Source organism: Amblyomma maculatum, chromosome 2, assembly GCF_055883805.1.
Source record: "Amblyomma maculatum isolate TAMU_Amacu chromosome 2, ASM5588380v1, whole genome shotgun sequence".
Classification (NCBI taxonomy): Eukaryota; Metazoa; Arthropoda; class Arachnida; order Ixodida; family Ixodidae; genus Amblyomma; species Amblyomma maculatum.
The window spans coordinates 224,955,736-224,981,760 of NC_139345.1; the positions used below are offsets into that span (position 1 = coordinate 224,955,736).

General features: G+C 46.7%; 1 protein-coding gene and 1 non-coding gene across 6 annotated transcripts in view; one reads left to right on the plus strand and one right to left on the minus strand.

The window, feature by feature from the left end:
• LOC146201401 (U2 small nuclear ribonucleoprotein auxiliary factor 35 kDa subunit-related protein 2-like) overlaps positions 1-26,025 on the minus strand; it is an 86,002-nt gene that overhangs the window by 45,143 nt on the left and 14,834 nt on the right. For all 5 annotated transcript variants that reach the window (XM_084595822.1, XM_084595819.1, XM_084595820.1 and 2 more), the window contains 4 exons: positions 20,745-20,865; positions 20,493-20,546; positions 17,833-17,957; positions 16,723-16,977 (listed from right to left, as the gene is read on the minus strand). In XM_084595822.1, the coding sequence (XP_084451948.1) occupies positions 16,723-16,977; positions 17,833-17,957; positions 20,493-20,546; positions 20,745-20,865 (555 nt within the window). The remainder of the gene's footprint in view (positions 1-16,722; positions 16,978-17,832; positions 17,958-20,492; positions 20,547-20,744; positions 20,866-26,025) is intronic.
• Positions 7,632-7,705, plus strand: TRNAS-AGA (transfer RNA serine (anticodon AGA)). The gene has a single exon. It is a non-coding gene; the product is annotated as a tRNA-Ser (tRNA).

A 26,025-nucleotide genomic window follows, 5' to 3' on the forward strand; every position in this document is an offset into this window, starting at 1 on the left:
AAAGAAAAATTTCTCTTGGTCGGGGAATCGAACCCGGCACCACCGCCTATCCTGGGCAGTCGCTCTACCGACTGAGCTAACAAGGACGGCTAGCAGATCAGATGGTAAGGCAAGAGCGAATTGACCTATAACTCGAAGTGGGAATGGTGATGGTTAAATATTTAGGGGAATCCCCCAAGGTGGAGTAGATTTCTAATAAGGAAGTAATTACTCATTGACATCCACCCCAAGCGCAGCCATACTGTACAAAGGAAAGCTATACAGCTTTCTCAGAAACTTCGTAGCTCACCACCTGCGAAGCAACTCAGATTTGAACTTTTTTTATCGATAGATGGCAGCACTTAAGCATTACAAAAGGCAGGAAAGTTCTATTCCCCGTCCAGGTGTGTAAATTACACCGTGAAATGAAAGTGTTAGTTCTTCCGTGTACAAAAAGTAGAGCCAAGAACTTTCAGTTGATATGCGGCCAAACCTGGGGGCCAGAGTGGTCCAGTAGCGCACCATTGTAGAGTTTTCCAGTTTGGGTCACCTATGCCCCCTCCCATCTTTTGTGCGAAAATTCCTTTACAGTGAGGATTCTTTGCAGGCAGTACTCAGCAGGCCTGGTTTCGAATAGCGAGAGAGATCATCTTTTGACAGAGTTGAAAACGCGTGAAGGGAACCTTCCCCCATATTAGCCTTTGGTTACTGGAAAACAATCCATTGTGTTGGGGACCCCAGTATTCAGCTCCCCGATAAAAGGACCTCCTAGTTCCAGCATTGCCTTGGTTACAGAGCCACAGAAAGGTGACCGCTTAATTTGGCTAGTTACCTGCCAAACACATATATCTTCCGCTTCTTCATCTGTGTTTGGTTCAATCCTTAATTTTATGGCAGTTTTTGCGCAATGCTGCACCCGGCGTTTGATTTCGTTCTAGAGAACAATCAATTAGTATTAAGTGACTTGAATACCAGAAGGCAACGAGGCAGCAGAAAATGCCAGCAAAAAATTTCAGGTACGGGAAGCGTAAGCAGGCTGGTGCATTGATTGCAAACACCAGAAAGCTCTGGATAATGACCCACCTACGAGCAAAACGCACTACTCTTGCTGTAGTAGCTACCTTTTGCTGAAGAGCCTTCGTCACCAGAAGCCATCAAGCACAACCCCAGGCAGGCAGATGTTGAAGCTTTCATCAAAGATGGAGAGGTGTCAGGAAGTACCCGGTCGTCTTCAGTAATGAGCGCAACAGGGTCGTGCAACGAAGATGTTGCTAATCGAGGTTCCATACCCACCGCAGAAAAGGACATCAGTGCGAATGCTGGAATACAAGGATGACGCATTGTTAACCTTCAGCACCTGTTGAGCAGCTTGCAAAAGACCGCCGTCCATGTTCCCTTCAACTACACTTTGCCGGATATGGACTGTGCGTCTGAAAGAAAGCAAGGTCTTCAAAGCAAGCTAATTCTTGTATGCAGGATGTGCCGAAGAAAGGATGTCATCCACACCGACCCGGAACCTGACGCGCAAGCTTCCAGCGGCTGCGGCGACATAAACACGACAGCAGTGTGTGGAATAGTGTCAATCGGCTGTGGTTTCTCAAACCTCAACAAGCTGCTGGCGTCCATGAACATCCCAGGAATGTCATCAGACACTTACACAAAAATAGGAGACGACATTGGACAAATTATCAATCAAGCCGCCTGGGAGGAAATGAAAACAGCGGGCGCGGAAGAAGCAAGGCTGGCAAGAGAATGTGGCGACATTGACAGTGATGGTATACCCACGATAGCAGTCATCGCAGATGGAGCGTGGTGAAAGAGATCCTACAAGAACAAATACGACACTTCGTCAGGAGTGGTGAGTGCACAAATTTGTTGAATTACGATAATAACAAAAAGCGCTCCTATTTCATACTCGGAAATATTTTATACTTGGCGCAAAAAGAAGCTTGACCTTTTTCCACTGCCCCATTGTCTTGATCACTGCCCACACCTCCATAAAATAGTGCTCTAGAACATTGGGCAGTGTGACGGACCGGCGCCGAAGAGCGAGCCGCTTTTGCAATGACAGGAACCGACTTCCGCAAGAGGGCGCGACGTGCAATAGGGGTGCCACGTTCACCGCTCGGCGGGTAGCGGCTGCGGAGATAGCGGGGTGGTACAGAGGTGGAGCGCGGTTCTCTTTGAAGCTATTTTTACATGCTACGCAACTGGTGCGATATTTAATAGTCTACTTATTCTAAGTGCTTAAACTGCCCCTGCCATTCCTTTATGTTAATCAGGAGACACCGTGCATGCTTGGGTAGTCCTACAGAGCAGCGCACGACGGAAAATAAAAAAGTTACGAGGGACTTTAGCGACTAAAGTAGTGAAAGGAGAAAACTTGAGAAGTCTCATCTTGTCTAGCGTTCCTGTCATCTGCAATCCCACACTTGGGCGCCAAGGAACGCCACGCGATAGCCGCTGCAAAAGCGGGACACACTTTGTCCACGGCAGTATGAGTCATTAAAGGCTTTCGTCTTAATTAGGTGATTGCTAGCAGTACTGAGCCTCGTTAACCAGCATACTTGTAAAATCTTGTCGTGAACAGCTCTACACGACGCAAAGCAAATAAGAACGTACAGTGTGCACGGTATCCACCTCGCTGCACAGCGCACATATGTGGGCATCCGGACGGATGCTGGTGGCAGCGCAACTGGTGTGTCCTCCGTCATCGCAAAAGTGGCCCCCTGTTCTCATGCATTTCGCAGCGCGATTGACACACTGCCCAATCTTCTAGAGCACTATATCCATAACCTGTCAACGAAGAGGGCGAGTGTGCGATGGTTAGAACTTTGAATACAAAAGTGCTGCCAGCGATGTTATGTGTGCTTAAGTATATGTGTGTATATGTGCAAACGCACGGACCTGAATGAACATCCATAACAACAGGGATAGGTACCATTATGATCGAAAAAGGTCATCATAAAGTAACACTTGAGTGGCAACTGATAAGCTGAAATACCTATCTGTTCGAGCAATAAGCACTGCAGCCAGCAGGGCAGCTTTGTGACTAATATTGGTGGTACTCTTTCAGGCTGCTATCGTTGGTCACAGAACTGGAAAAGTCCTGTACCTTGGCGTGAAAAACAAGGTGTGCGCAATGCGTGCTCGTACTCCACCCCGAAACAGCATCAGTGCCACAAGAACTGGCATGGAAGCTTAACCAGCATCAAGCAAGCTATTGTGGTTGAAGGCTTCAAGAAAACTGCATGGCATCAGGTATACAAAACTTACTGCTGATGGCGATTCCAGCATTTGCCACTCTATCATAGCAGCAGAACCATATGGAAACCAGCGGGTTGAAAAAATTGAGTGCAGGAACGGCTAGAAAACCTTCCCCCGAAGGTAAAAAAAAAACTCTATTCTCCCAGCAGCTGTGTGCCTGCGGCATAGTGTTGCAACAGCAATAAAAGTTAGAGGCTCTGAAGATGCATCATTTTCTGAAAAAGTAGAGCGCCTTGTTAAAGGATATAAATAACGGCCCTAATCATGTGTTTGGAGACCACGCCAACTGCGCTGGTTACTTCGTTGGCATCACATTCGTTGGCGAGAGGTTCGGGCAGCAGGGTGAGAACACAGTGGGTAACAGAAAAGGTCAGTACAAGGGGAGAAAAAAAAATTACATGAACCTGAATTGAAGCAGAAACAACATGTCAGTCCAGAAGATAATTTAACAACATTGGTCTAAACCCAGTCGCGTCATTCTTCAATTGCGGTCGGGAAAAAAGAATTATTAAAAGCGTTAGTGGAATCATTTGGACGCTATTGGAATTGGCGTGATGTACGAATGGGAGGAGTTAAGAGGGAGAAATAGAGTTAGTGATTTGATTGAGCTTACGCTGGCATGAAAATGGTAGGAAGTGGGCTGCATGTTAATTAGGCAGGACCCCAAATTGCGGATGCATATTCAAGCTTACTGCGAACAAATATTTCATATGTTAGGAGGGGAAGATGCTATGTGCGATAACTTTTCATAGCTGCCCTTCCCAGTATTAAGTTTCATCAACCACAATGTGCACCAGTTTTCGTTCTGGGGGGCAATTTGATCGTCTCTAGTAATTATACGTCGGTAAATAATGCAGTCCGCGAAGAGGCAGATGGTGGAAGAAATATTGGAGGGAAGGTCATTAATAAAATTTAAGAAGAGCACCGGTCGTAACACAGACCCCTGTGGTACGCCGGAAGTTACACAAGTAGTATTTGAAGGAAAACCGCCTATTACGGTGAACTGAGAGCGAGCCGTGAGAAAGTTATGAATCCAGTCTAAAACAAGTGGGTGAAGGTGAAGACCTGAAAGTTTGGACATAAGACGTTGATGACGCAGTCGAATGCTTTAGAAAAGTCTAGATGGACGACATCAGTTTGAAACAAAGAATCAAGATTTAGGTGAAGGTCCATGGTAAACTCGAATAATTGCAATTCACATGAATAACCACGACGAAAGCCATGCCAATTTCTGGAAAAGAAGGAGTTGGAATTCAGGTGGGACGCAATTTGAGAGTATATAATATGCTCAAGGAATTTACATGGAATGCAGGTTATTGAGATAGGACGATAGTTCGATGGGTTGCTCCGGTTACCTGCCTTGAACACAGGAACAACTTTGTTCAATTTCCAGTCACTCGGTATTGAGCCATTAGAGACAGACTGGTCGAATATTATTTTTAGAAAATGACAAGATATATTTTTTATAGCTTTTAATAACTTTGCAGCGATGTTGTCAGGCCCTGCGGCACTAGAATAGTTTAGTTTGTCAACCAGAGCACAGATGCCAGCTGTAGTGATGTCGATAGGGGCCATATCGGGGAAGTTAAAACTTTGTAGAGTTGGTGTATTCCAGGCAGGCTCATGGGTGAAGACAGATGTAAAATAAGAATTCATAACGTCGGATCAAAGTTCCAGAGCCACCTGTGAACCATCCAGATTTAAAAGGGTAATGCAGTGTGAGTTGCTCGATTTGGGTGATAACAGCCGCCAGAATTTCTTTGGGTTGGAATGTAGGATGCCATAGAGATCACTGTGGAAAAATTTTCTCTTTGTACACCTTAGAAGACGTGTATACTCCTGTAAGCACGCAAAATATTTCCTCCATTTGTATGCCAACGGGGTCCCTTTAGCTTCACGAAAAAGCCTCTTTTTCTTTTGAGAAAGTCTTCTTAAGGAGTTGGAATACCAGGGCTTGTTACAATCACCACGAATGCATACAAATGGAACATAGGTTTCAACCAATTCAGAAATTTTATTCTTGAAAGCTAGCCAGTTTTCTTGAACACTTTTATTAAATGCGGATTCCTTAAAATCAAGGAAAAAGTCTACTAGCGCGGAGTTAATACGAGAGAAGTCTCCATTTTTATAGTCACGTTGAGGAATCTGAAGCGATAAGTTGAATATCAGTGTTACATGATAGGGATTTGATGAGATCTGGGTTGGACGTAAAGACTAAAACAAGAGTGTTACTGCCACGTGTAGGAAATTTTACTGTTTGGTTCAGGTTGAAAGTCAGAACAACGTGAACTGTCAAGGAACATACCACGAAAAAATAGTGCACAGGATTTCCAGAGGACAGCTTGGAAGATGTCATTTGTGAAGGCATCAGTTTCCAAGAGGAATCGAAAGCGAAACTACAGAAAAAGAAGCCGTCAACTATGGCACGCTGCCAGCGCAGAGATGAAGCTGACCTACCAGACCCGATGCTTTTGCAACTGCTTTCGACCATTTCCTGAAATAGCTCTCGGCAAACAATATGGAAGACCTGCAGCGAGCAACGTCAAAGCAAAGCGGATCCACTCTATGGAAGCAGGAAAGGCATCACTGTTTGGCGCTGTGTGTAAAATGAGACGGGATGACACATCTGAAGTCATAAAGGTGCTTAGCACTAAAGCAAATCGAGAAGGAATACAACGTTGCGGTAAAAGAATGCGGCCTTGTTGACTCCTTCCTTGGCGCTTCCACAGGACATCCTCGTCAAGTGTCCGTACTCGGCTCCACTGAAAGGAGTTCGCGACAAAAAAATAACCTGCTGTGTCGAAAACAAGGATGGAAGATTGCAGCTCAAGACTAGCAATTATTGGTACCAAGTACAAGGCCAGCTGAATATGGCTCGCCATCAGAAGTGCTTGTTTGTAATCTGGACCAAAAATGGCATGAGTATTGAGGCAATTTCTAGGCATGAATCGTTTTGGGAGGACGAGATGTAGCCGCGTCTCAAAAAATTTTATATGCACTGCTTGCTGCCAGAACTCGTGGACCGGTCTTCCAATTCGCGAACCTCGTTACATTGCAGAAGCGACCTTTGAATGCAAAGACTAAAAATGAAGACAGCCGAGAAATCGTCTAGGACACCCTTCCTGACTACAGAGCACCATCCCTTTTGTCACTGCCATCATCATATATTGCAACAGGTTTCTTACTACTGGTTTGTTTTATTCAAATAAAAAAAATTGCAATCTAAAGAGAAGGAAAGATAGGTGGTGGCCACGCGCGTATCATCTTTTTGTAAACGAAAACGGGCAGCAACCCTCAAAGGCAATCTTCCAAACAATTCCAACTGGCTTGCAAGCTGAAATTCCTTACCTCATATGGTTTCCAAGGAAGGCTCAGTATGCGCCCTGCTTCGAGTTGCTCGTTTTTTATCGCTGTGTATTTTGCAGCGTGGTGCAGGAGGTCCTGCTAGCTGCGGCAGATACCGAGCCGGCTCTAATTGAGAGAATAAAGGCAGTAGTCAAACGCTTGACATAAGCGAAACCGGTTCAGAAGCGGAACTGAATGATTTTGCCTGCCAGGCTACTCGCCTCTGAGGTCATGTTATTTACATGACGGACCGGTTCGACCAGTGCTCATGAGGTCGCAGCTACAGTACAGCAGAGGCTAGACAAGAAAAGGGAGGAAATGGTTCTTTCACCCCTTGCCTTAGGGAGATGTCAGGGTGTATAGACCTTTACAACAGTTGCATCTTACCTGTACTCACCTATGGGGCTGAAACGTGGAGGCTAACCAAGAGAGTTGTACTTAAGTTGAGGACATCTCAGAGGGCTATGGAACTAAAAATGGTAGGTAGGAAAAACTGGTTAGCTCAGTCGGTAGAGCTACTACCCCGTTAAGGTGGTGGTGCCGGGTTCGATTTCCAGATCAGGACGAATTTTTCTTTAACTACCAAGTTTCTGAGAAAGCTGTATGGCTGCGCATGGGTGGATGCAATGAGTAATTACTCCCTTATTACAAATCTACTCCACCTTGGGGGGATTCCCCTAAATATTTGACCAACACCATTCCCACTTCGAGTTATAGATCAATTCGCTCTCGCCCTACCATCTGATCTGCTGACCGTCCTGGTTAGCTCAGTCGGTAGAGCGACTGCCCCGGAAAGGCGGTGGTGCCGGGTTCGATTCCCGGATCAGGACGAATTTTTCTTTAACTACGAAGTTTCTGAGAAAGCTGTATAGCTTTCCTTTGTAGCCGTATGGCTGCGCTTGGGTGGATGCAATGAGTAATTACTCCCTTATTACAAATCTACTCCACCTTGGGGGATTCCCCTAAATATTTGACCAACACCATTCCCACTTCGAGTTATAGTCAATTCGCTCTCGCCCTACCATCTGATCTGCTGACCGTCCTGGTTAGCTCAGTCGGTAGAGCGACTGCCCCAGAAAGGCGGTGGTGCCGGGTTCGATTCCCGGATCAGGACGAATTTTTCTTTAACTACGAAGTTTCTGAGAAAGCTGTATAGCTTTCCTTTGTAGCCGTATGGCTGCGCTTGGGTGGATGCAATGAGTAATTACTCCCTTATTACAAATCTACTCCACCTTGGGGGATTCCCCTAAATATTTGACCAACACCATTCCCACTTCGAGTTATAGATCAATTCGCTCTCGCCCTACCATCTGATCTGCTGACCGTCCTGGTTAGCTCAGTCGGTAGAGCGACTGCCCCGGAAAGGCGGTGGTGCCGGGTTCGATTCCCGGATCAGGACGAATTTTTCTTTAACTACGAAGTTTCTGAGAAAGCTGTATAGCTTTCCTTTGTAGCCGTATGGCTGCGCTTGGGTGGATGCAATGAGTAATTACTCCCTTATTACAAATCTACTCCACCTTGGGGGATTCCCCTAAATATTTGACCAACACCATTCCCACTTCGAGTTATAGATCAATTCGCTCTCGCCCTACCATCTGATCTGCTGACCGTCCTGGTTAGCTCAGTCGGTAGAGCGACTGCCCCGGAAAGGCGGTGGTGCCGGGTTCGATTCCCGGATCAGGACGAATTTTTCTTTAACTACGAAGTTTCTGAGAAAGCTGTATAGCTTTCCTTTGTAGCCGTATGGCTGCGCTTGGGTGGATGCAATGAGTAATTACTCCCTTATTACAAATCTACTCCACCTTGGGGGATTCCCCTAAATATTTGACCAACACCATTCCCACTTCGAGTTATAGATCAATTCGCTCTCGCCCTACCATCTGATCTGCTGACCGTCCTGGTTAGCTCAGTCGGTAGAACGACTGCCCCGGAAAGGCGGTGGTGCCGGGTTCGATTCCCGGATCAGGACGAATTTTTCTTTAACTACGAAGTTTCTGAGAAAGCTGTATAGCTTTCCTTTGTAGCCGTATGGCTGCGCTTGGGTGGATGCAATGAGTAATTACTCCCTTATTACAAATCTACTCCACCTTGGGGGATTCCCCTAAATATTTGACCAACACCATTCCCACTTCGAGTTATAGATCAATTCGCTCTCGCCCTACCATCTGATCTGCTGACCGTCCTGGTTAGCTCAGTCGGTAGAGCGACTGCCCCGGAAAGGCGGTGGTGCCGGGTTCGATTCCCGGATCAGGACGAATTTTTCTTTAACTACGAAGTTTCTGAGAAAGCTGTATAGCTTTCCTTTGTAGCCGTACGGCTGCGCTTGGGTGGATGCAATGAGTAATTACTCCCTTATTACAAATCTACTCCACCTTGGGGGATTCCCCTAAATATTTGACCAACACCATTCCCACTTCGAGTTATAGATCAATTCGCTCTCGCCCTACCATCTGATCTGCTGACCGTCCTGGTTAGCTCAGTCGGTAGAGCGACTGCCCCGGAAAGGCGGTGGTGCCGGGTTCGATTCCCGGATCAGGACGAATTTTTCTTTAACTACGAAGTTTCTGAGAAAGCTGTATAGCTTTCCTTTGTAGCCGTATGGCTGCGCTTGGGTGGATGCAATGAGTAATTACTCCCTTATTACAAATCTACTCCACCTTGGGGGATTCCCCTAAATATTTGACCAACACCATTCCCACTTCGAGTTATAGATCAATTCGCTCTCGCCCTACCATCTGATCTGCTGACCGTCCTGGTTAGCTCAGTCGGTAGAGCGACTGCCCCGGAAAGGCGGTGGTGCCGGGTTCGATTCCCGGATCAGGACGAATTTTTCTTTAACTACGAAGTTTCTGAGAAAGCTGTATAGCTTTCCTTTGTAGCCGTATGGCTGCGCTTGGGTGGATGCAATGAGTAATTACTCCCTTATTACAAATCTACTCCACCTTGGGGGATTCCCCTAAATACAGTCGACAACTGATTTTTTGGACACTCAATTTTTCGGACATGCTTGATTATTCAGACTCATTCCCGGCCCCAGGACATACCTTATAAAGTCAATGTATTACACTGCTCAAAATTTTGGACACTCTAAGGAGGGCTATTCGATTTTCCGGACATCCCAAGCATCAGCCGGGCCAACTGCCACACATTTTGAGCGATGTCGCCGCCATCTTGTTTGTTTACGTTTTCCTTAGATAGCCTCAAAATCTTTGCCGGCCTTGCGTGCCGCTCCTCAGCTAAACTGACGCTGAACCGAGGCTATAATATTTGCCAAGTAGCTTCCGTTTCCGGGACAAAGTCACTGCCGTCATTTCGACTGCCTGTTCTTCTGTGTATTTGCCGTGCATTTCCCGTGCATTGCCAAGCGTAGTGAGTAGGCCTAGCCGTGGTCGTGCTGATGCGAGAACTACGTTGTGTCGCTACTGTGGCTCTCATTTAATTGAATCGGCTTCAGTTTTTCAAGAATCTGTTTCTGAATTTTATAAAGTGGTTTTTTTTTTATCTTTTTTTCTTTTTTTTTTTTGCGTGCAATGTGGCAGCGAGAAGGCACTCAACGGAGTCAGTGTTGTGATCCAGTGGTTCGTGGTTGTAGTGTGCCTTGACAGTGGGAAAATCTACTGTCGATTTGCTTGGAGCACTTAGCACGCTCGCCGATGCGTGGAAGTCTGTAGCGCTCACAACGCCACGCAGTTGCTTCCGTCACGCGGGATTCGTGCTGAATGACTGAATGACGAGTCGGCTGCCTTGGACGAGAAGAGCGTCGTCGCTCAGCTGTCAGGCAATGAGCAGCTCATTTACGACCTTCGCACTGCTGATGTCGAAATTCCATCGGCTGTCTCATTTTCAGAGTTCACAGACATGGACCATGAGTTGGAACTGTGCGCTGAGCTCACAGGTGCAGAAATTATTCGCCAAGTGCTTGTGGACTCTGAGAGCGACGATGACGATGACACCTGCAGCAGCGCAGCCGACCCAAGCTGAGCTGATGCAAACGAAATTCAGGCGGACCTGTTAGCACGGAAGCGAAGCGTGGTGCAGAAAAGCATTCATGACTTTTTCCGGCCTCAAAGTGAATAATAGGCAATAAATTGAGCTTTTTTTGGCGCACATTTGTTTTTTTGGATTGCCCAATTTTTCGGACATTTTCGTAGTCCGTTGAGAGTCCAAAAAATCAGTCAGCGACTGTATTTGACCAGCACCGTTCCCACTTCGAGTTATAGATCAATTCGCTCTCACCCTACCATCTGATCAGCTGGCCGTCCTGATTAGCTCAGTCGGTAGAGCTACTGCCTCAGAAAGGCGGTGGTGCCGGGTTCGATTCCTGGATTAGGACAAATTTTTCTTTAACTATGCAGTTTCTGAGAAAGCTGTATAGCTTTCCTTCGTGGCCGTATGGCTGCGCTTTAGGTGGATGTCAATGAGTACCGTATTTACTCGCATAATCCTCGCACTTTTTTTCGCAGAAAATCGGTGCGAAGTTAGGGGGTGCGATAATTACGCGGGGAAAATTTTTGAACAATGCTTTGGAGTGCTGAAAGCAAATGTAAATAGGCTGTGAACCGGGGTTCTCAAGCCAGCTATTGTAAATTTAACCAAAACTTCAATTGCAAGCAGGACTTACGTTTGTAATAAAACCACAGAGACGACAAACACTAGCTGCAGAAACACTTTATTTGCGAAGGCTGGCCGCCTGCAACATCACCATCACTCAGAGTCCGCGGAGTCCACGTCGACATTGCCATCGCTATCGCTGGTCGCTGCTTCGTCGGCTTCCTCAGCTTCACCCTCTTCATCTTGCCTTGAGCTTGTCGTGCTGCCGTCTCCAGTAGCGGACACAAAACTCGTTGACTCCGAAGTGTCTGCTGGCAGCGCGGTTGCCGTGCTCCAAAGCGTACTCGACAGCTTTTAGCTTAAAGGCAGCGGTATAGCTTGCGTATCGCCCCATGGCGAAGCGGCACCGAGAGCACGGTGACAAAAGTAGCACGCACTGAGCGAGGCCTACGAAAGTCTTCGCAAAATGGCAGAACTATGCGCGGAACTCGGGAGAACGTGCGGCGGTACCAGCGGAACAAAACTGACGAAACACCTTGACGTTTCCTTCTCGAGGCGCTCGCAGTGGTCGGAGCTGGTGATGATGATCGTCGGTTGGGTCGGGTAGCGCCTCCTGGTAGCGCACGCACCTAACGGGGCCAGCTAGTTTCAGTAGCACTAGAAAGATGGCGCTCGCTACACGTAGTCGACTGCCGCGGTGCAACATGTCGACTCTCGCGGCAGTGATGTTGGGGATGCGATGATTATGCGAGGAAAAAAAAATTTCCAATTTTCGATAGGCAATGTGGGGGGTGCGAGCATTATGCGAGTGCGAGCATTATGCGAGTAAATACGGTAATTACTCCCTTATTAGAAACCTACTCCACCTTGGTGGATTCCTCTAAATATTTGACCAAAACAAGCCTCGAGGGCCGTAGTAGTTTGAGTAAAGGTGTTTGTGAATAACACCCTTCCTTACGATAATTTTATTTACAGCTGCTGTGGAGACTCTACGGGTACCTTCCAGTTCTTTATTGTATGGCTCACTTACACCTTGCTTATGCAATGGCTGCATGACTGCTGAGGTTTCAGGTGAGTCAAATGCTTTCTCGTAATTAATGCTACAGTCGAACCCGGATATATCCAACCCGGATATATCGAATTTTGGTTATATCGAACTCCCAAAATATCCCGTTGAAAATCTCTTGTAAAAATATAGGAAAGCCGCGTCATATATCGAACTCAATTTCACCGGCCGTTCGATATATCGAACTCCGCACCACGCACTGGAAAGTGTGCCTTCCCCAAAGACGATCGCATCACCCTCGGCCCTTTGCGGCGTGACGTTTTCAAGCCATGCGCGGAAGGAATGAGAGGGGACAGTTCAGCTAGGGCAGCGCAGCGCCGCGCCCATTCCCCAAAGGCGCGAGCATCTGCGGTTATCGTTTTCCGCGCGCCAGCACGTGACGTTTGCAAGCCATGTGCGCGAAGGAACCAGAGAGAACCGATGGGAACGAGAGGGGAAAAGCGCGATAGAGCGAAGCGCAAGGGTGTGCCCATTCTTTTGCCGAGCTATCTCTCTCTTTCCTCTTTCCCGGCCTATGTTCGCAGTAGCATGCGCTATGCATGCGCCAATCCAACTCAACCCATTTTCAGACAGAACTTCGGACGCTTTCTCCAGCATGTGTTGCGAACCCTCTGCACGCGGCGGCTCGGCTGACGTGGCTATGGCGCCTGCGGGAGTTAAAAAGCAACAGATGTATATATATATTTTTTTTTGGGGGGGGGGGGGGGGGGGGAGAGTCGTTTGCTTTTATCGTTTTGCTGGTTGTATCTTGGTTTGCTGGTTGTGCTGCACGCGCAGCGTAGCGTACGATATGACGTTACGAAGCGGCGGTTTTTTTTTGCGGGAGCCGTTTATCCTTGCATGTATGAATCAACGAAAGTATGCGGTCAGCTGCGATCATGACGCCGACATTTAGCATTTTTCGCCTCAAACAGCATTTGCAGCCACTTTATCACGCTTTCCAATGATTTTGTGACAGTACAGTACGCCCGCTCCAAGCGCGGCGTGATAAATCGAACCAGGCTTGTGCAATCAAGTCATCACGGGCAGTCTGCCAAGTTTGCTCCCCGCCGCAGGAGCTATCAAAAGATAAACACGCTGCGACGTTATCGCTGCGCAGCATCTTGGCACGCTGCCAGGAAATGAGCTGTGAATGAGACTACCGAAACGGAGTGCGACATGCAAGCGATAACGCTGGCGATTTCTGCCACGGCGACACAGAAACCTTGTTTTGAGCTGCCGCGGTGGCTTGTACGGCAGAGGGACGCAATTCCAACAAGTTGGAAATTTTTTGCTCTGTCGCTGCCGCTCGTAGCTGTGATCGCTTAATCGCTTGCATGCGAGCGAGCTGGCCTTAATGCTTCTTTTTTGTTTTTTTCCAAATTCTCGAGTGCAAAAGTGGAGGGTGGGTTCATTATGTGAGTGAGTTGATTACGCGACAAATACAGTATCGTTTTTTGGCATCGTAAGTGCCGTTCCAAGCTGATTTCTGTATATTGAACTATTTCGCAATCCCTTTCGAGTTCGATATATCCAGGTTCAACTGTATATGGTTATATTCCGAGCATTTTGCTATAACGTGGGTTTGAGAAAGAAGACAGCAAAGTGCAGCTGGTTTCCCCCGGTCGGGTGAGCACGGAGGTGCCGTGCTGCTCTACCCAGGTGCCTTACAGGTGTAATGCCGGCTCACCATGAGGACTTTCTTCCCCAGCAACGCTACCATAGATGCTTGGAGTCCGCGGTGCGGCAAAGCATACCATCATGGACATCTTATTTAATCGCACTGTGCAAGTTGAGCCCAAACACTGGGATGTTGATGAATGGAAGTTCCGATGTGCACCCTATTAATAAACACCGTGCAGCATACCACACATGGAATGCAGTGCCCCTGCATACTGTGCATGAACTCAACGCTTCCCATTGATGAGAACGGCTGCTTGCAATTTTTTGTTTGTTTCCATTTTTGCATTTGCAAAGTTGGTTGTCACACTGGGTACATTCGATTATTAATCCCGGACTGTCCGAGACTACAGTACAACCTCGTTAATTCGAAGTCATCGGGACCGCGAGAAATCTTCGAATTAAGCGGGTTTTCAAATTAACCGAACACACCAAGAAATAAGACTTAGGCAAAAAAATTCGTTGCAGGAACGTGTTACCTTTATTCGGCATATTTTGCATTACTACTGAAAGTAATCAGAGATGCTGGTTTGCCGCGTCCAGTAGTTAGCAGCTCCTAAGGTCATGCTCTCGAGTTGGTCAAATAGACGAAACATCTCTGAACTTCCACCGCGGCACTCAACAAAACTGCGGATAACGTTCAGCGATCCGATAACTTCACCAAGAGCAGGTGCTCGGGGAGGCTCGTCGGTGTCGTCGTCGCTATCGTCGCTGTCATCGCGCATGTTCGTACCAGCAGTGATCTCACTCTCCAAGTCAGAGTAGTCAGTCTGCTCTTCGCTCTCAATGTTGATATACTCGGCGAAGCCGACTGCGTTGGACTCATCCTCTGCGCAGAGCGCATTGATGCGGTCGCAATACTCTGCTCCTTCTTCGTCAAGAGTAGTAGTACATGGGTGGTCTGCATCAGCATCAACAGTGCTTTCACTGGAAAAACCAGCGTGTTCAAAACACCGCCTGATCAATGTGGGCTCCACTTGTTTCCAAGCGTACACCATGAGGCATATGGCTCCGAGGAGGTCGATGGAGTACTCCTTGCCATTGTCGTAGCAAAGGAGCATGCGCTTGAGCAGGTGGTACCGCCACTCTCACCACAGACGGTGAGAAAGGTTAAATTATTGCGTTCTTTAAAACGGCAAAACCATCCATTGCTGCACTTAAATTCCTCGTGCCCAAGTTGTAGAGCTAGGTCGTTGGCCTTCTCCCGCAGTAGCGTTCCATTGACGGGAAGGTGGGCAGCGTTTGCTTTCTGCAGCCAGCGAAGCAGAGCAGCTTCCACATCTTGATACGTGGGAGCCCGCACTTGTGACCGCTTCGAAGAATAGGTCTTGCCGTAAGCCTCTAGTATTTTTGACTTGTTGCTCAATATTGTGGACAACGTCGAGAGGGGCACGCCATGCCTTTTGGCCAACTCGGTCTTCGAACAAGCGCTCTTGCCTGCTTCCTGGATCAAGCAGAACTTCTGCTGCAGCGTTAAAGTCTTGTACTTTGGCATTTCTGCACTGCTACGGTCACAAAGCTAGCACTTCTGCACAGTCCCGCCCAAAAAAACGGCACAGTAGCTGACCCCTAACCACAGCGCACAACACAAAGAAATGGCGCAGGCGAGACCGGCGCGGCGGTGGTGGTGGCGTACTTGCAGCGTCGGAGGCACGGGGGAAGAGTGGGCGAAGCACACCAAGGGATGGAGTGGGGGCGAGGTCACGTGATAAAAACCGGTATGCCCACCGTGTTGCAGTGAAGCACGTCTTCTCCTCTGCAGGCGCGTGTTTCGGCGGTGTGTGAGGCGCACTGTGGACCGATTTTTGTGCAGAGAGTGCTCCGGCTGGGGCGCTTCGCCTATAAACATCACCATTACTATGTGGCTTTGCCTCGCGGCTCCGTAGGGCCATCATTTCGCCGGGCTTGCGGCGAAACATGGATCACGCATTGCCGCATAGCAGTCCAAATTTTCGAATTAACCGGGCTGGCGCAGGCCGCCTGTTCGAATTATCCGGCCAAATTTACATTGGAAAATACGGGACCGCAGAAAACCTTCGAATTATCCGGGATTTCGAATTAACCGAGTTCGAATTATCGAGGTTGTACTGTACTTGCTGACAGCTGTCCGGCATTTGATTTTCCTTGGGCAGTCCAGAAGCCCTGCCCACCAGTAAAGGTGCTGGACTGGCGGCCATTTTGAGTTAGACCCCGAGTGCATTCTGAGTACTTTTCGTGTTCCTGCGTACGATATTGTGCGCTAAACAATGACAAAATCTCTCTAAACATCTGTAAGACGTTTGAATGTTGCGTCTTCGCTTTTAGTCTTGAATTTCACTACACACGGAAGCATCCAGAGTTCTGAGCACAGATTGCTTTTTCGTGCTGCCCAAAAGTTCACCTGTTTCCCAATCTTTTCAGTGCGCAGTTTTTGAAAGCGTCGTAAGTGAACTGCTTTGTGCTGGAGCAGCTAATGCTTGTTGCGAATGATTTTGCAAATGATTTCTTCTGCTTTCGAGCGCAGTGAGCTAGGCCTTTGGAAAAACTTTGTGAGCAGCGGTGGCAAGAAAACCCTTGTGTCTCGCTTGTGTCTCGTCTCTTGTCTTTAGTGGTCGTGTGTGTTTGCGCTCTTTCAAAGTTTTCCTGCCAAACTGAGGTCTGCAAAACGCTTCCATTCAGGCATGTCACGCTCCTTTTGCGAAGAGCACCGATTGATTCGCTCCTCTATTATCTGCGCACTGTGCCACTGTGAAAGAACCGAGTCGCGGTGACTGATCGTCTGCTAAGAGCGGCAAGAGCAAGCATTGGAGGGAGCTGGCAAGGTCAAAGCAGAAGCCGAGACCTGTCAGCAAGTAGAGTGGAAAATGGCAACCCACCTGGCATACTGGACGTAGACATTGCCACGCAAGTGCGGTTCCAGGTTGCGGCAGACACGCAGCTGACAAACAGTGCCTGCCCTCCGCAGCTCCCCGAGCACATCCCAGAAGAAGACCTCAAAATGTGCCTGCAGCTCCCGCTCGTCCGTCTCCAGACTGTCATCGCCGTGGTGCTGCTCCAGAGACAGGTGGCTGTACAGGCCCCGCAGCAGCAGCGTGCGGCTCAGAGGGGGCCGTGGGTGAGCCCGCGAGCACCTGCGCATAACTATGTTTTTGTGGGCCACTCTACAATGCATGCCGGCAAAAGCCATCTCACAACCTGTTCTTTTCAGTATGACAGGCCCCGCAGCAGCAGCGTGCGGCTCAGAGGGGGCCCTGGGTGAGCCCGCGAGCACCTGCGCATAACTATGTTTTTGTGGGCCACTCTACAATGCATGCCGGCAAAAGCCATCTCACAACCTGTTCTTTTCAGTATGAAGGCAGCCGCATTAAAGCGTGCAGTGCATTCTTCCCTGAAGACAGCTGCTGCTCAGCCAGGCCATCACTACTACAAGTTCCACTCAGGCACGCTGAGAAATATATTCCTTTGAGACACTATGACCGATTAAGGCAAGCCATCTTTTATGCGAAGCTGTGACCTCTCGAGGCACTGCAGATGAAGTTATGTGATGTTAGGAAGATAGTGAGAGACCGGAAAGCGTGGCGTGACATGGTCTATAGGGTCACGAAGAGTCGGACACGACTGAACGACTGAACTGAACTGTGACCTCTCCAGGTGGGCCAAACAGTGCATCACCAGCTGGCTTCATTCACTCCAAACCAAACCGGCCTCAAGTTCTAGCTAAACACCCTCTCCCAAATCGCAAAGTTTGCCTCAAAATAATGACTGTCTGTTCCATTCAAGATTCCTTAGTCTCAACGCTCATGCTCTTCAAAGTCAACCAGGGTATGCTGCTGCTGCTGGGGTGGTTGGTTTCATCATCCACAGAGCCTGCAGACCAAGACACAAGGATGACTGTCATGTGTGTTGTTTTTATGCTCTATGGCTGTTCTATCTTGCGCATCTCTTGTCTGTTCTGCAATCATCACAAGAGATGGGATGATACTTGCCAGTCACCAAAACGACAGGCCCCCGTCTTGAGGTAGAAGGGGCATGGCTCGGCTGGTGCATAGGTCTGGGGTGCCGGAGGGTTGTGCCAGCTCTTGCAAGTGGCCGCAGGGGTGGATAAGGGTGCCTGAAATGAACACCACGCCAAGAAGCAGTGCTCGCATCTGCCACGTGTATGAGAATCAAAGATCCTCAAGCGCTGAAATTGGAGTTTTTGTTTGAATTATCACAAGTAGGAACTGATTGCAATGACAGTTTAGTTATTTATTTATTACAAATACCTACAGCACCCATTGGGCATTATCGTAGGGGGGTTAGTTTCAAACATAAAACAAACAGAAAAGCAGAAGCAGTTCTGAAAAAAGAAACGTTTTAAGAAAACGAATGGAAGCACATTCAATACCAAGCATAAAAGACACACCCAACAAAACTTTGTTACTCAGTTTCACAATAAAGTACACTGCCTGTAATGTAAAACAGATTCATATAATGTTCTCGATGGCAGGTGAAAAATTGGGCGAAGATACGACCTCATCCGGGAGTAAATTCCAATCTGAAATTGAGCGCGGAAAGAATGAAAACTTAAACGAATTTATGCAACTTTGATATGGCCTGATTATTTTGGAATTGTCTCACCTCTTAGACTAATCATCATCATCATCAGCCTGACTATACCCACTGTAGGGGGAAGGCCTCTCCCATATTTCTCCAATTAACCCGGTTCTATGCTAGCTGCATTCACTTGACCCCTGCGAACTTCTTAACCTCATCCGCCCACTTAACTTTCTGCCGCCCCCTGCTACGCTTTCCTTCCCTTGGAATCCAGTTTGTTACCCTAAGCGACCATCGGTTATCCTCTCTTCGCACTGCATGTCCTGCCAATGTCCATTTCTTCACCTTAATTTCCGCTAGAATGTTGGTAACTTGAGTTATTTCTCTGACCTACTCTGCACGCTTCCTATCTCTTAAAGTTACCCCATTTTTTGTTCCATAGCCCTCTCGGTTGTCCTTAACTTAAGTAGAACCCTCTTGGTTAGACTCCATGTTTCACTGAGGGTAAACAGCGCAAAAAAAAACGAGGACGAACGAAGTACACAAACGAGCGCTGACTTTCAACTCAGTTTCAACTCAGCGCTGACTTTCAGTTGAAAGTCAGCGCTCGTTTGTGTACTTCGTTCGTCCTCGTTTTTTTTGCGCTGTTTACCCTCAATGGATTACCAACTTGCCCAAGCGTCTGTTTTATCCATGTTTCAGCCCCATAGGTGAGTACAGGTAAGATGCAACTGTTGTATACTTTCCTCTTGAGCGATACCGGTAAGCTGCTAGTCATAATCTGCGAGTGCTTGCCAAATGCGCTCCATCCTAATCTTATTCTTCTTGTTATTTCCTTTTCATGGTCCGGATCTGCGGTTACTACCTGTCCTAAGTAGACATATTCGCCTACTACTTCCAGTACTTCGCTACCTAATGTAAACTGCTGTTCCTTCCCGAGGCTGTTGAACATTACCTAGGTCGTCTGCATATTGATTTTCAGGCCTACCTTTCTACTTTTCCTGTTTAGGTCATCAATCATTCCTTGCAGTTCATCTCCTCAGTTGCTTAGCAAGGCAATGCCATCAGCAAATCGCAGATTATTGAGGTATTCTCCATCTACCCTTATCCCTAACTGCTCCCATTCCAAGTCTCTGAATACTTCCTCTAAACAAGCTGTGAATAGTACTGGGGAGATTGTGTCTCCTTGCCTAACACCTTTCTTTATGGGAATTTTGTTACTTTCTTTATGCAGAACTATGGTTGCTGTGCAGCCACTATATATATCTTCCAGCACTTTTACGTACGGCTCGTCTACCCCCTGATTTCGCAATGCCTGCATCACCGCGAGGTTTCAACTGAGTCAAATGCTTTTTCGTAATCAATAAATGCTATGTATAAGGGCTGGTTATATTCTGAGCATTTTTCGATCACTTGGTTGATGGTATGGATATGATCGATAATAGAGTACCGTTTCCGAAAACCTGCTTGATCCTTTGATGAGGTTGTTTTAAATATGTGTTCCTATCAATTCCTGTGTTAACATTGTCAATGTTGTTCAAAAGCTTTAAACGGAAGATTTTCCTGCCTGTAGCGAGCAGTTTCCAACCTAGACTTTCCCCGATTTGAGAACCTCTAACTTTGCAGTTGTAGATATCTGTGAAGAATCTTGCAGCCCTTTTCTGAACATGCTCTAACTTATTTTCAAGGATTTTTGTGAACGGGTCCCAAGCTACACACGCGTATTCTAACACCGGCCTGATATTAGAGAGGTACAATGTTTCCTTCAGGGCTTTAGGTGCACACTTTAAATTTCTTTGAAAAAGATATTTCTGTACACCTACTGTTCATGACAGCGTTGTGGAAACGTCAGGCCAAAGTTTTTCAACAATGTTTCTGTGCAGGTGGTTTTGTAGCTGCACAAAGCAGGACTTGGAGCCACAGCTGTTCTACCACTGACAGTATGAAAACTGGTTTCCCATCTAGCTGCTGGACCCACCCAACATGGCCAATGCAATTCAACCATCAAACTATGAGCTGAGCTCCATTTCGAAGAATGAAAGCTCTCTCCACTCAACAACTGTGCACCAGAAAAAGCAGCAGCCAGCAGGGCTTCCCAAACCTGTCACACCTGAGAAAAACTGCTTCCCTCAGGCAGCTGCGCCAACACCTCTTGCAAGTTCTCCTGCAATCAAAGAGAGAACCGAGATGGTCAAGATTATTCCAGAGGCACCTATGAAACACATCATGTGCAAGCAACATCCTCTTGAAGCTCACCTTACACAACTGTTGGTGCCACTGGCAAGTTTTGCATGCCATAATGGTAGGTATGTATTGTCAAATAAATACTTTGAGGCAGCACATTATTCAATGAACTGTTCACCTCTTTAGAGACTTCCTCAGCCCTGCTCTCCTCTTGTTGGCTGCTGCGAAGGCGCTGCTGCTGCTCAAACTGACGCTGTGCCTCTGCTTCGCGTTCCAACCACAGCTCATGCTGCCGCTGCCTGCACATCAAATTGTTTTTCATTCCCCAGTTTCAACTTGCCAAACTGGGGTCACAAGTGAGTTGGTTGCTTTGTACTCATGGAAACTATCGGAACACCATTATACCGAGGACTTGGAGAACTGTGCAATATCTTATAGAGACTTTCAATGTCACAACAACTGTTCAGCAAGATGAGACCACAATGGCCCCATTTTCTTTCTCCTTCCTAAGCCAATAATTAGATTTCTTCTTCCAATACATGGTGTTAGAAAGATTAAGAAGTATGAGAATTATCGATTCTTTCTTCAGGATGATAGCTTCGCAGATTGCGCATCTTGCATTTCTTGCATTGGCTACAATGAACTCCAAAATTGGTTTGGTTTGTCGGGTTTAACGTCCCAAAGTGACTCTGGCTATGAGAGACGCTCCGGAAATTTCGATCACCTGGGGCACAGGCATCGAAGAGCAGCCGCCGGTCCCCATCTTTGGACACAGTAGACGAGCGCCCTAATAACTGCACAACCATTGTAAGGTTGCCTGTCTTGAATTTGCATGCTCACATCTGCAGCCACACTTGAGCGGTAATCCTTTCTGACAAAATCGGATGTCTTATACTGCCACCGTTTAGGTTAACTTCCCAGCCTTCTTTATACAATACAAAACCCAAGGCAGTCATTGCTATCTGCACTTCTTCCTGCCTTTTCTGTCAGGAGCAACTCTGATAAGTCCTTGAGATAAGCCATCTCATGAGGTATCTTGATCATCGTGATGCAAAGCTGGATCCGACTTCATGATGGCGAGATCTTGTGTGTGCATTCTGCATTGCAGCGATGCTGCATTTTACTACCTTCAAAAGGACATTTTCGCTATCACGGAGCATCCTTCCAGTACAGGGGGTCAAAAGTCAAGGTCTATCCAGAAAGGGTCTTGCAGATGATATTAATGTGATAACTGCTAAGTTCACCATGTTGACTGTCAAAGAGGCATACCAGAAGAGCCATGTAACCTTTAAATTGTTTATCTTCCAAGTTCCTGTCATGGCGTGCCAACAGCAAATCATTGAGCACTGGTGCTGTGCATATACCTTTCTTCCGAGTGAAAATACTCGCTTGAAGTTCTACCACTAATGACCACAGGTAACACTTTGAAAGATCTAAAGAGGATCTTCCAGAAGCATTCTGAAAACGAACAACGCCATACCACTTTCGAGGACTGCTTCAAAAGTGTCCCTTGATGCAGGCAGTAACATAAATCCTTTGTCTATTGAAAAACCACTCACTGGCGCAAGACTTGGGCTTCGAAGGTAATTAGAAACCTCCAAAGAGAAAAGTCACAGGAACTCCTGATGGCGACCAAGATTTTTCTTCTTGGCAACTGAACTTGAAAGAAAGAACGTCTTCCAGAGTTCCTGCGACTTTCCTCGGGGATCAGTAAGAATGTGGTAGATTTTCTGCAGCTTGGCCGAGTGCAACCCAGTATGGATAAGAAAGATCTCTTGGCACTGGTTCAGATCACAGCATCAAAAGCTTCAGATTCAGACCGGTATATTTTAGACGCTATGGAAATGCTGCCATACAGGAGTGTTTGAGAAGTGGTTGCCAACCTCAGGGATCTAAAGATGGCCTAAAGAGGCTTTTTTGCTTTACCCACTGGAGTTTATGATGAAAAGGCCTTGGCTGCCATTGCTGAAACTCAAATGCAAGCCGACAAAAGCAAAAAACAAAGCATTTATTTTCTATGGAAACTTCCATGTCTACCTGCATTCGTTAAGAAGGCTAATGGGTCGTGCCTGGAAGTTTTCTTCACAGCGAAGACTCATAAGGATGATGTTCCTTTCCACATCATCCTTTCGGAGCGTAGGACATTGTAGTGTTCCTCGAGTCAGTTCCTACAAAAAAAATTTCTTGACTTTGATGATGATTGATGACCCACTTCTCATGAAAAAGATTTTTCAGGTTTCCGATTGCATTCTAAACCAAAGTCCTACATTAGTGAGCGGTTTTTTAATAGACATAAAGGACTTATATTACTCTTTGCCTCAAGAGGACATTTTTGAAGCAGTCCTCAAGGACTGCTTCAAAATAAAGGGTATGGCATTATTCGTTTTCAGAATATTGTGGGAAAACCTTGTAATCCTTTCTGGATCTTTTATAAAAAAGTCTTATCGGTGGTCATTGTTGGCCAAATTTCAAGGAAGTATTTTCACTCGGAAGAATGTCGGCTCCCCTGCATAGCGCCAGTGCCCAGAGACTTGCTGTTGGCACACCATCACAGGAACTTAAAAGATAAACTTCAGGATCTTCTGGTATGTTAATGATTATCTTGTCCTGTTCTCTGTCAACACGATGAACTTACTAGTAATCACATTAACATTAATTAAAAGACTAGAGCAATGTAACAAGGAAACAGACATAGAAAAAGACAGGACAAGTGCTTTTCCTATGTTTGTGTCCTTTTTGTTTCGTTTATTATGCATGTAATACACAAAAAATACTCAAGAATTGTTTCGACCCATAGCGAGAGGGCTATAGGTTACATGCACTAGTCCTTTAACTAATGAGGACGCACCAACTAGCCCAGCTTTCCGCCTTGATCATATTAACATCATCTATAACATTTTGAGAAGACACTTTCTGGATTGAACTTGACTAAAGAACTGCCTAAAGACAACCAGCCGTGGTTCCTGGACTTTGTTTTAACTTTTGTCCCCCACCACCTGTGAAGATACGCATGCACTGTTGGAGAGAAAGGTGAGCTGCCTCCCAGTTTCCCTCCCAGCCTACATGCGATTCTCTCTTGGTTCAGACTTTTCAGTGGGAAGACCCTGAATCGCCCGGTCATCGTACGCACTTACTGCTGCGGACCGTGAACGCGAAGCCATGTGAGGTGAGCCGAATGCTCCTCTCACTTTTTCCCCTGTATGCGAGAGGGACGTTCACTTGCTACGCCTGCTGTATGTGAGTGCTGTGTTTTTGCCTCGGACAGAATAAAGCCTGCTTGGAGTATGCAACTCATGTTTGTGCCCTCTGGCCCGAACCCGCAGCAGTGGTGATTTCTCACACCGTGGGGTCACAGCTCTGTATGTTAGGGCTGGCACGCTGGGGCTAGAGGGCGACTTTTGCATCTCACCCCCTTTGGAGCATTATTTTATGAATAACCCCAATATACCTGTGCTGGAAGGATAAAAAAAATGTCCTTTTGTGTCTGAAGGTAGTAAAACGCGGTATCCCCATCGCTGCAATGCAAAATGTACACACAAGGTCTCGCCATCACAGAACACGAGACTGCAAGTGGCGGGGATTCCCCTAGCAAGGAACAATCTTGAGAGAAATTCATAAAAGCAAGAAGCATGGCAGTAGACAATGTAAAGCAGTACACAAAAATAAAAATTCCATGCTTGCATCGTATAAGGAAGGCTGGGCATCAAACATTATGGTGTCGACTAGGGACACACACAACTGTCCTTGTCTGCCAGCGCTGTTTGACAACCAACTAGCCCAGCAGTATACCCTACATAGGCTGGGCATGTTTTTGGCACCGCACAAACTGGGCGGTCTTTGCCGGAAAGCCAATCACAGAGAATCTTAACTGGTTGCAACGCAGTATAAGACAGGAAAAGGAGGCCACAGATATATCAGTCAGACAGGAATACACGGCCCCATCAATGACAGGCACAGAAAGAACTCTTCCAATTCATTGTAGCCATTGCAAAAAATATGGCCTGTTACTGGGCAAATCTTGTGCAAAGATATCAAGAGCAAATGGCAAATCTGAGGGGACAGACCTGTGTTGCACTCCTGAAGAAGGAATTCCTAATATGCACCCTTGTGTTTTTATACCAATATCTGAATTCCAAAGCAGAGACTGTGCGCCTTTAACTGTTATTGAGGATTTTTATGCCATCCTGCCTAGGGCATGCAGCCCCAAGGTGAGTGAAAAGAATGTCCTTTCTGCTTGTACCAAACTCAGTTTTGCTCCTCTTGTGTTGCACACCTGCTCGATGCCAAGCATCTGCTTCAATTCGCCCTCAACAACATCTGGCACAATTTGGACATGGGACTGGTTAAATCAGACAAAGAACAAGCTATGGCCATTAAGGTAGCTGCCTAAACAAACCGCGCCAAGCATGAACTGCAGACGACAATCCCAAACATTGCCAAAATGTAGCCCAGAGGCATAGTTTTAGTCGAGCTTCTATTGAATTCATGTCATCTCACCACTGCTATTTAGGGCCCTGCTTTGCCGTTTAGTTTTATTTTGGGGTGGTGTCTGGCCATTCTGGCGCCAATTTCTCTCACTTGCATTCATGTCTTTTCTCGGAGTATGCTGAACGCATTGAGGATGCTTCATCACTGGTCTTGCACACACTACAGAAAACAAGTAATCGTTTGTAATACCACCATGCAGGATGTAACTGGCTCAGCCAAAATTAGTGAATAACTATTGTGTTACGTTTACTCGAAATTTTATTGCCATCACGCAAGTTTACTCAGATTACAATGAGCTTGGTATTTTGTTGCATCACGTTAATTTCCCTCCCTTGTTTCCAGTGGTCAACACGTAATGTAAGAACACAAAAACCTCGACAGTGATGCTGGTTTTAACAGAATACTTGCTCTGCGAGAGTGTCCCCTCCTGCAGCGCCAATGCCTTTATCTACATCTTGTCACTGATTAAAGGAGAAAGTAACTGAATTATCCAGAACATTACCATCTGAAAAAAGTAGTCAATAAGTTACAAAATTACAGAAAAATGTAAATGAGTGCATGTAATCAATTACTTCCAACGTGTGACGCACAACTCTGATCAAAGCACAGCCCACACAGTGAAGTATCTTCAAAATGCGATGTCAAGAGGCAACTGTGCTAAAGATAAGTCTGGCACATTTTTTTCCAATATTACTGACACTGTATACAAAGTATTTGACAAAACTAGAAAAAATCCCCACTGCCATTTAGTTTTCATCTCAAATGTATAGAAAACCCTATTCCAGGTATACATTAGATAAATTTACCAGGATGCAAGCAGTTTTTCCCCAGGGGTTTGAGAGCTCTGAAGCCTTTCAACCCTTCAGTGCCATTTCTCTAAATGAATGTTGCATCAGTACAGAGCTTTGACAAATGTTAGGCACCAAGCTCTTAGCCATTCTCTGAAAATGCAGGCTCACACTGCTACAGTT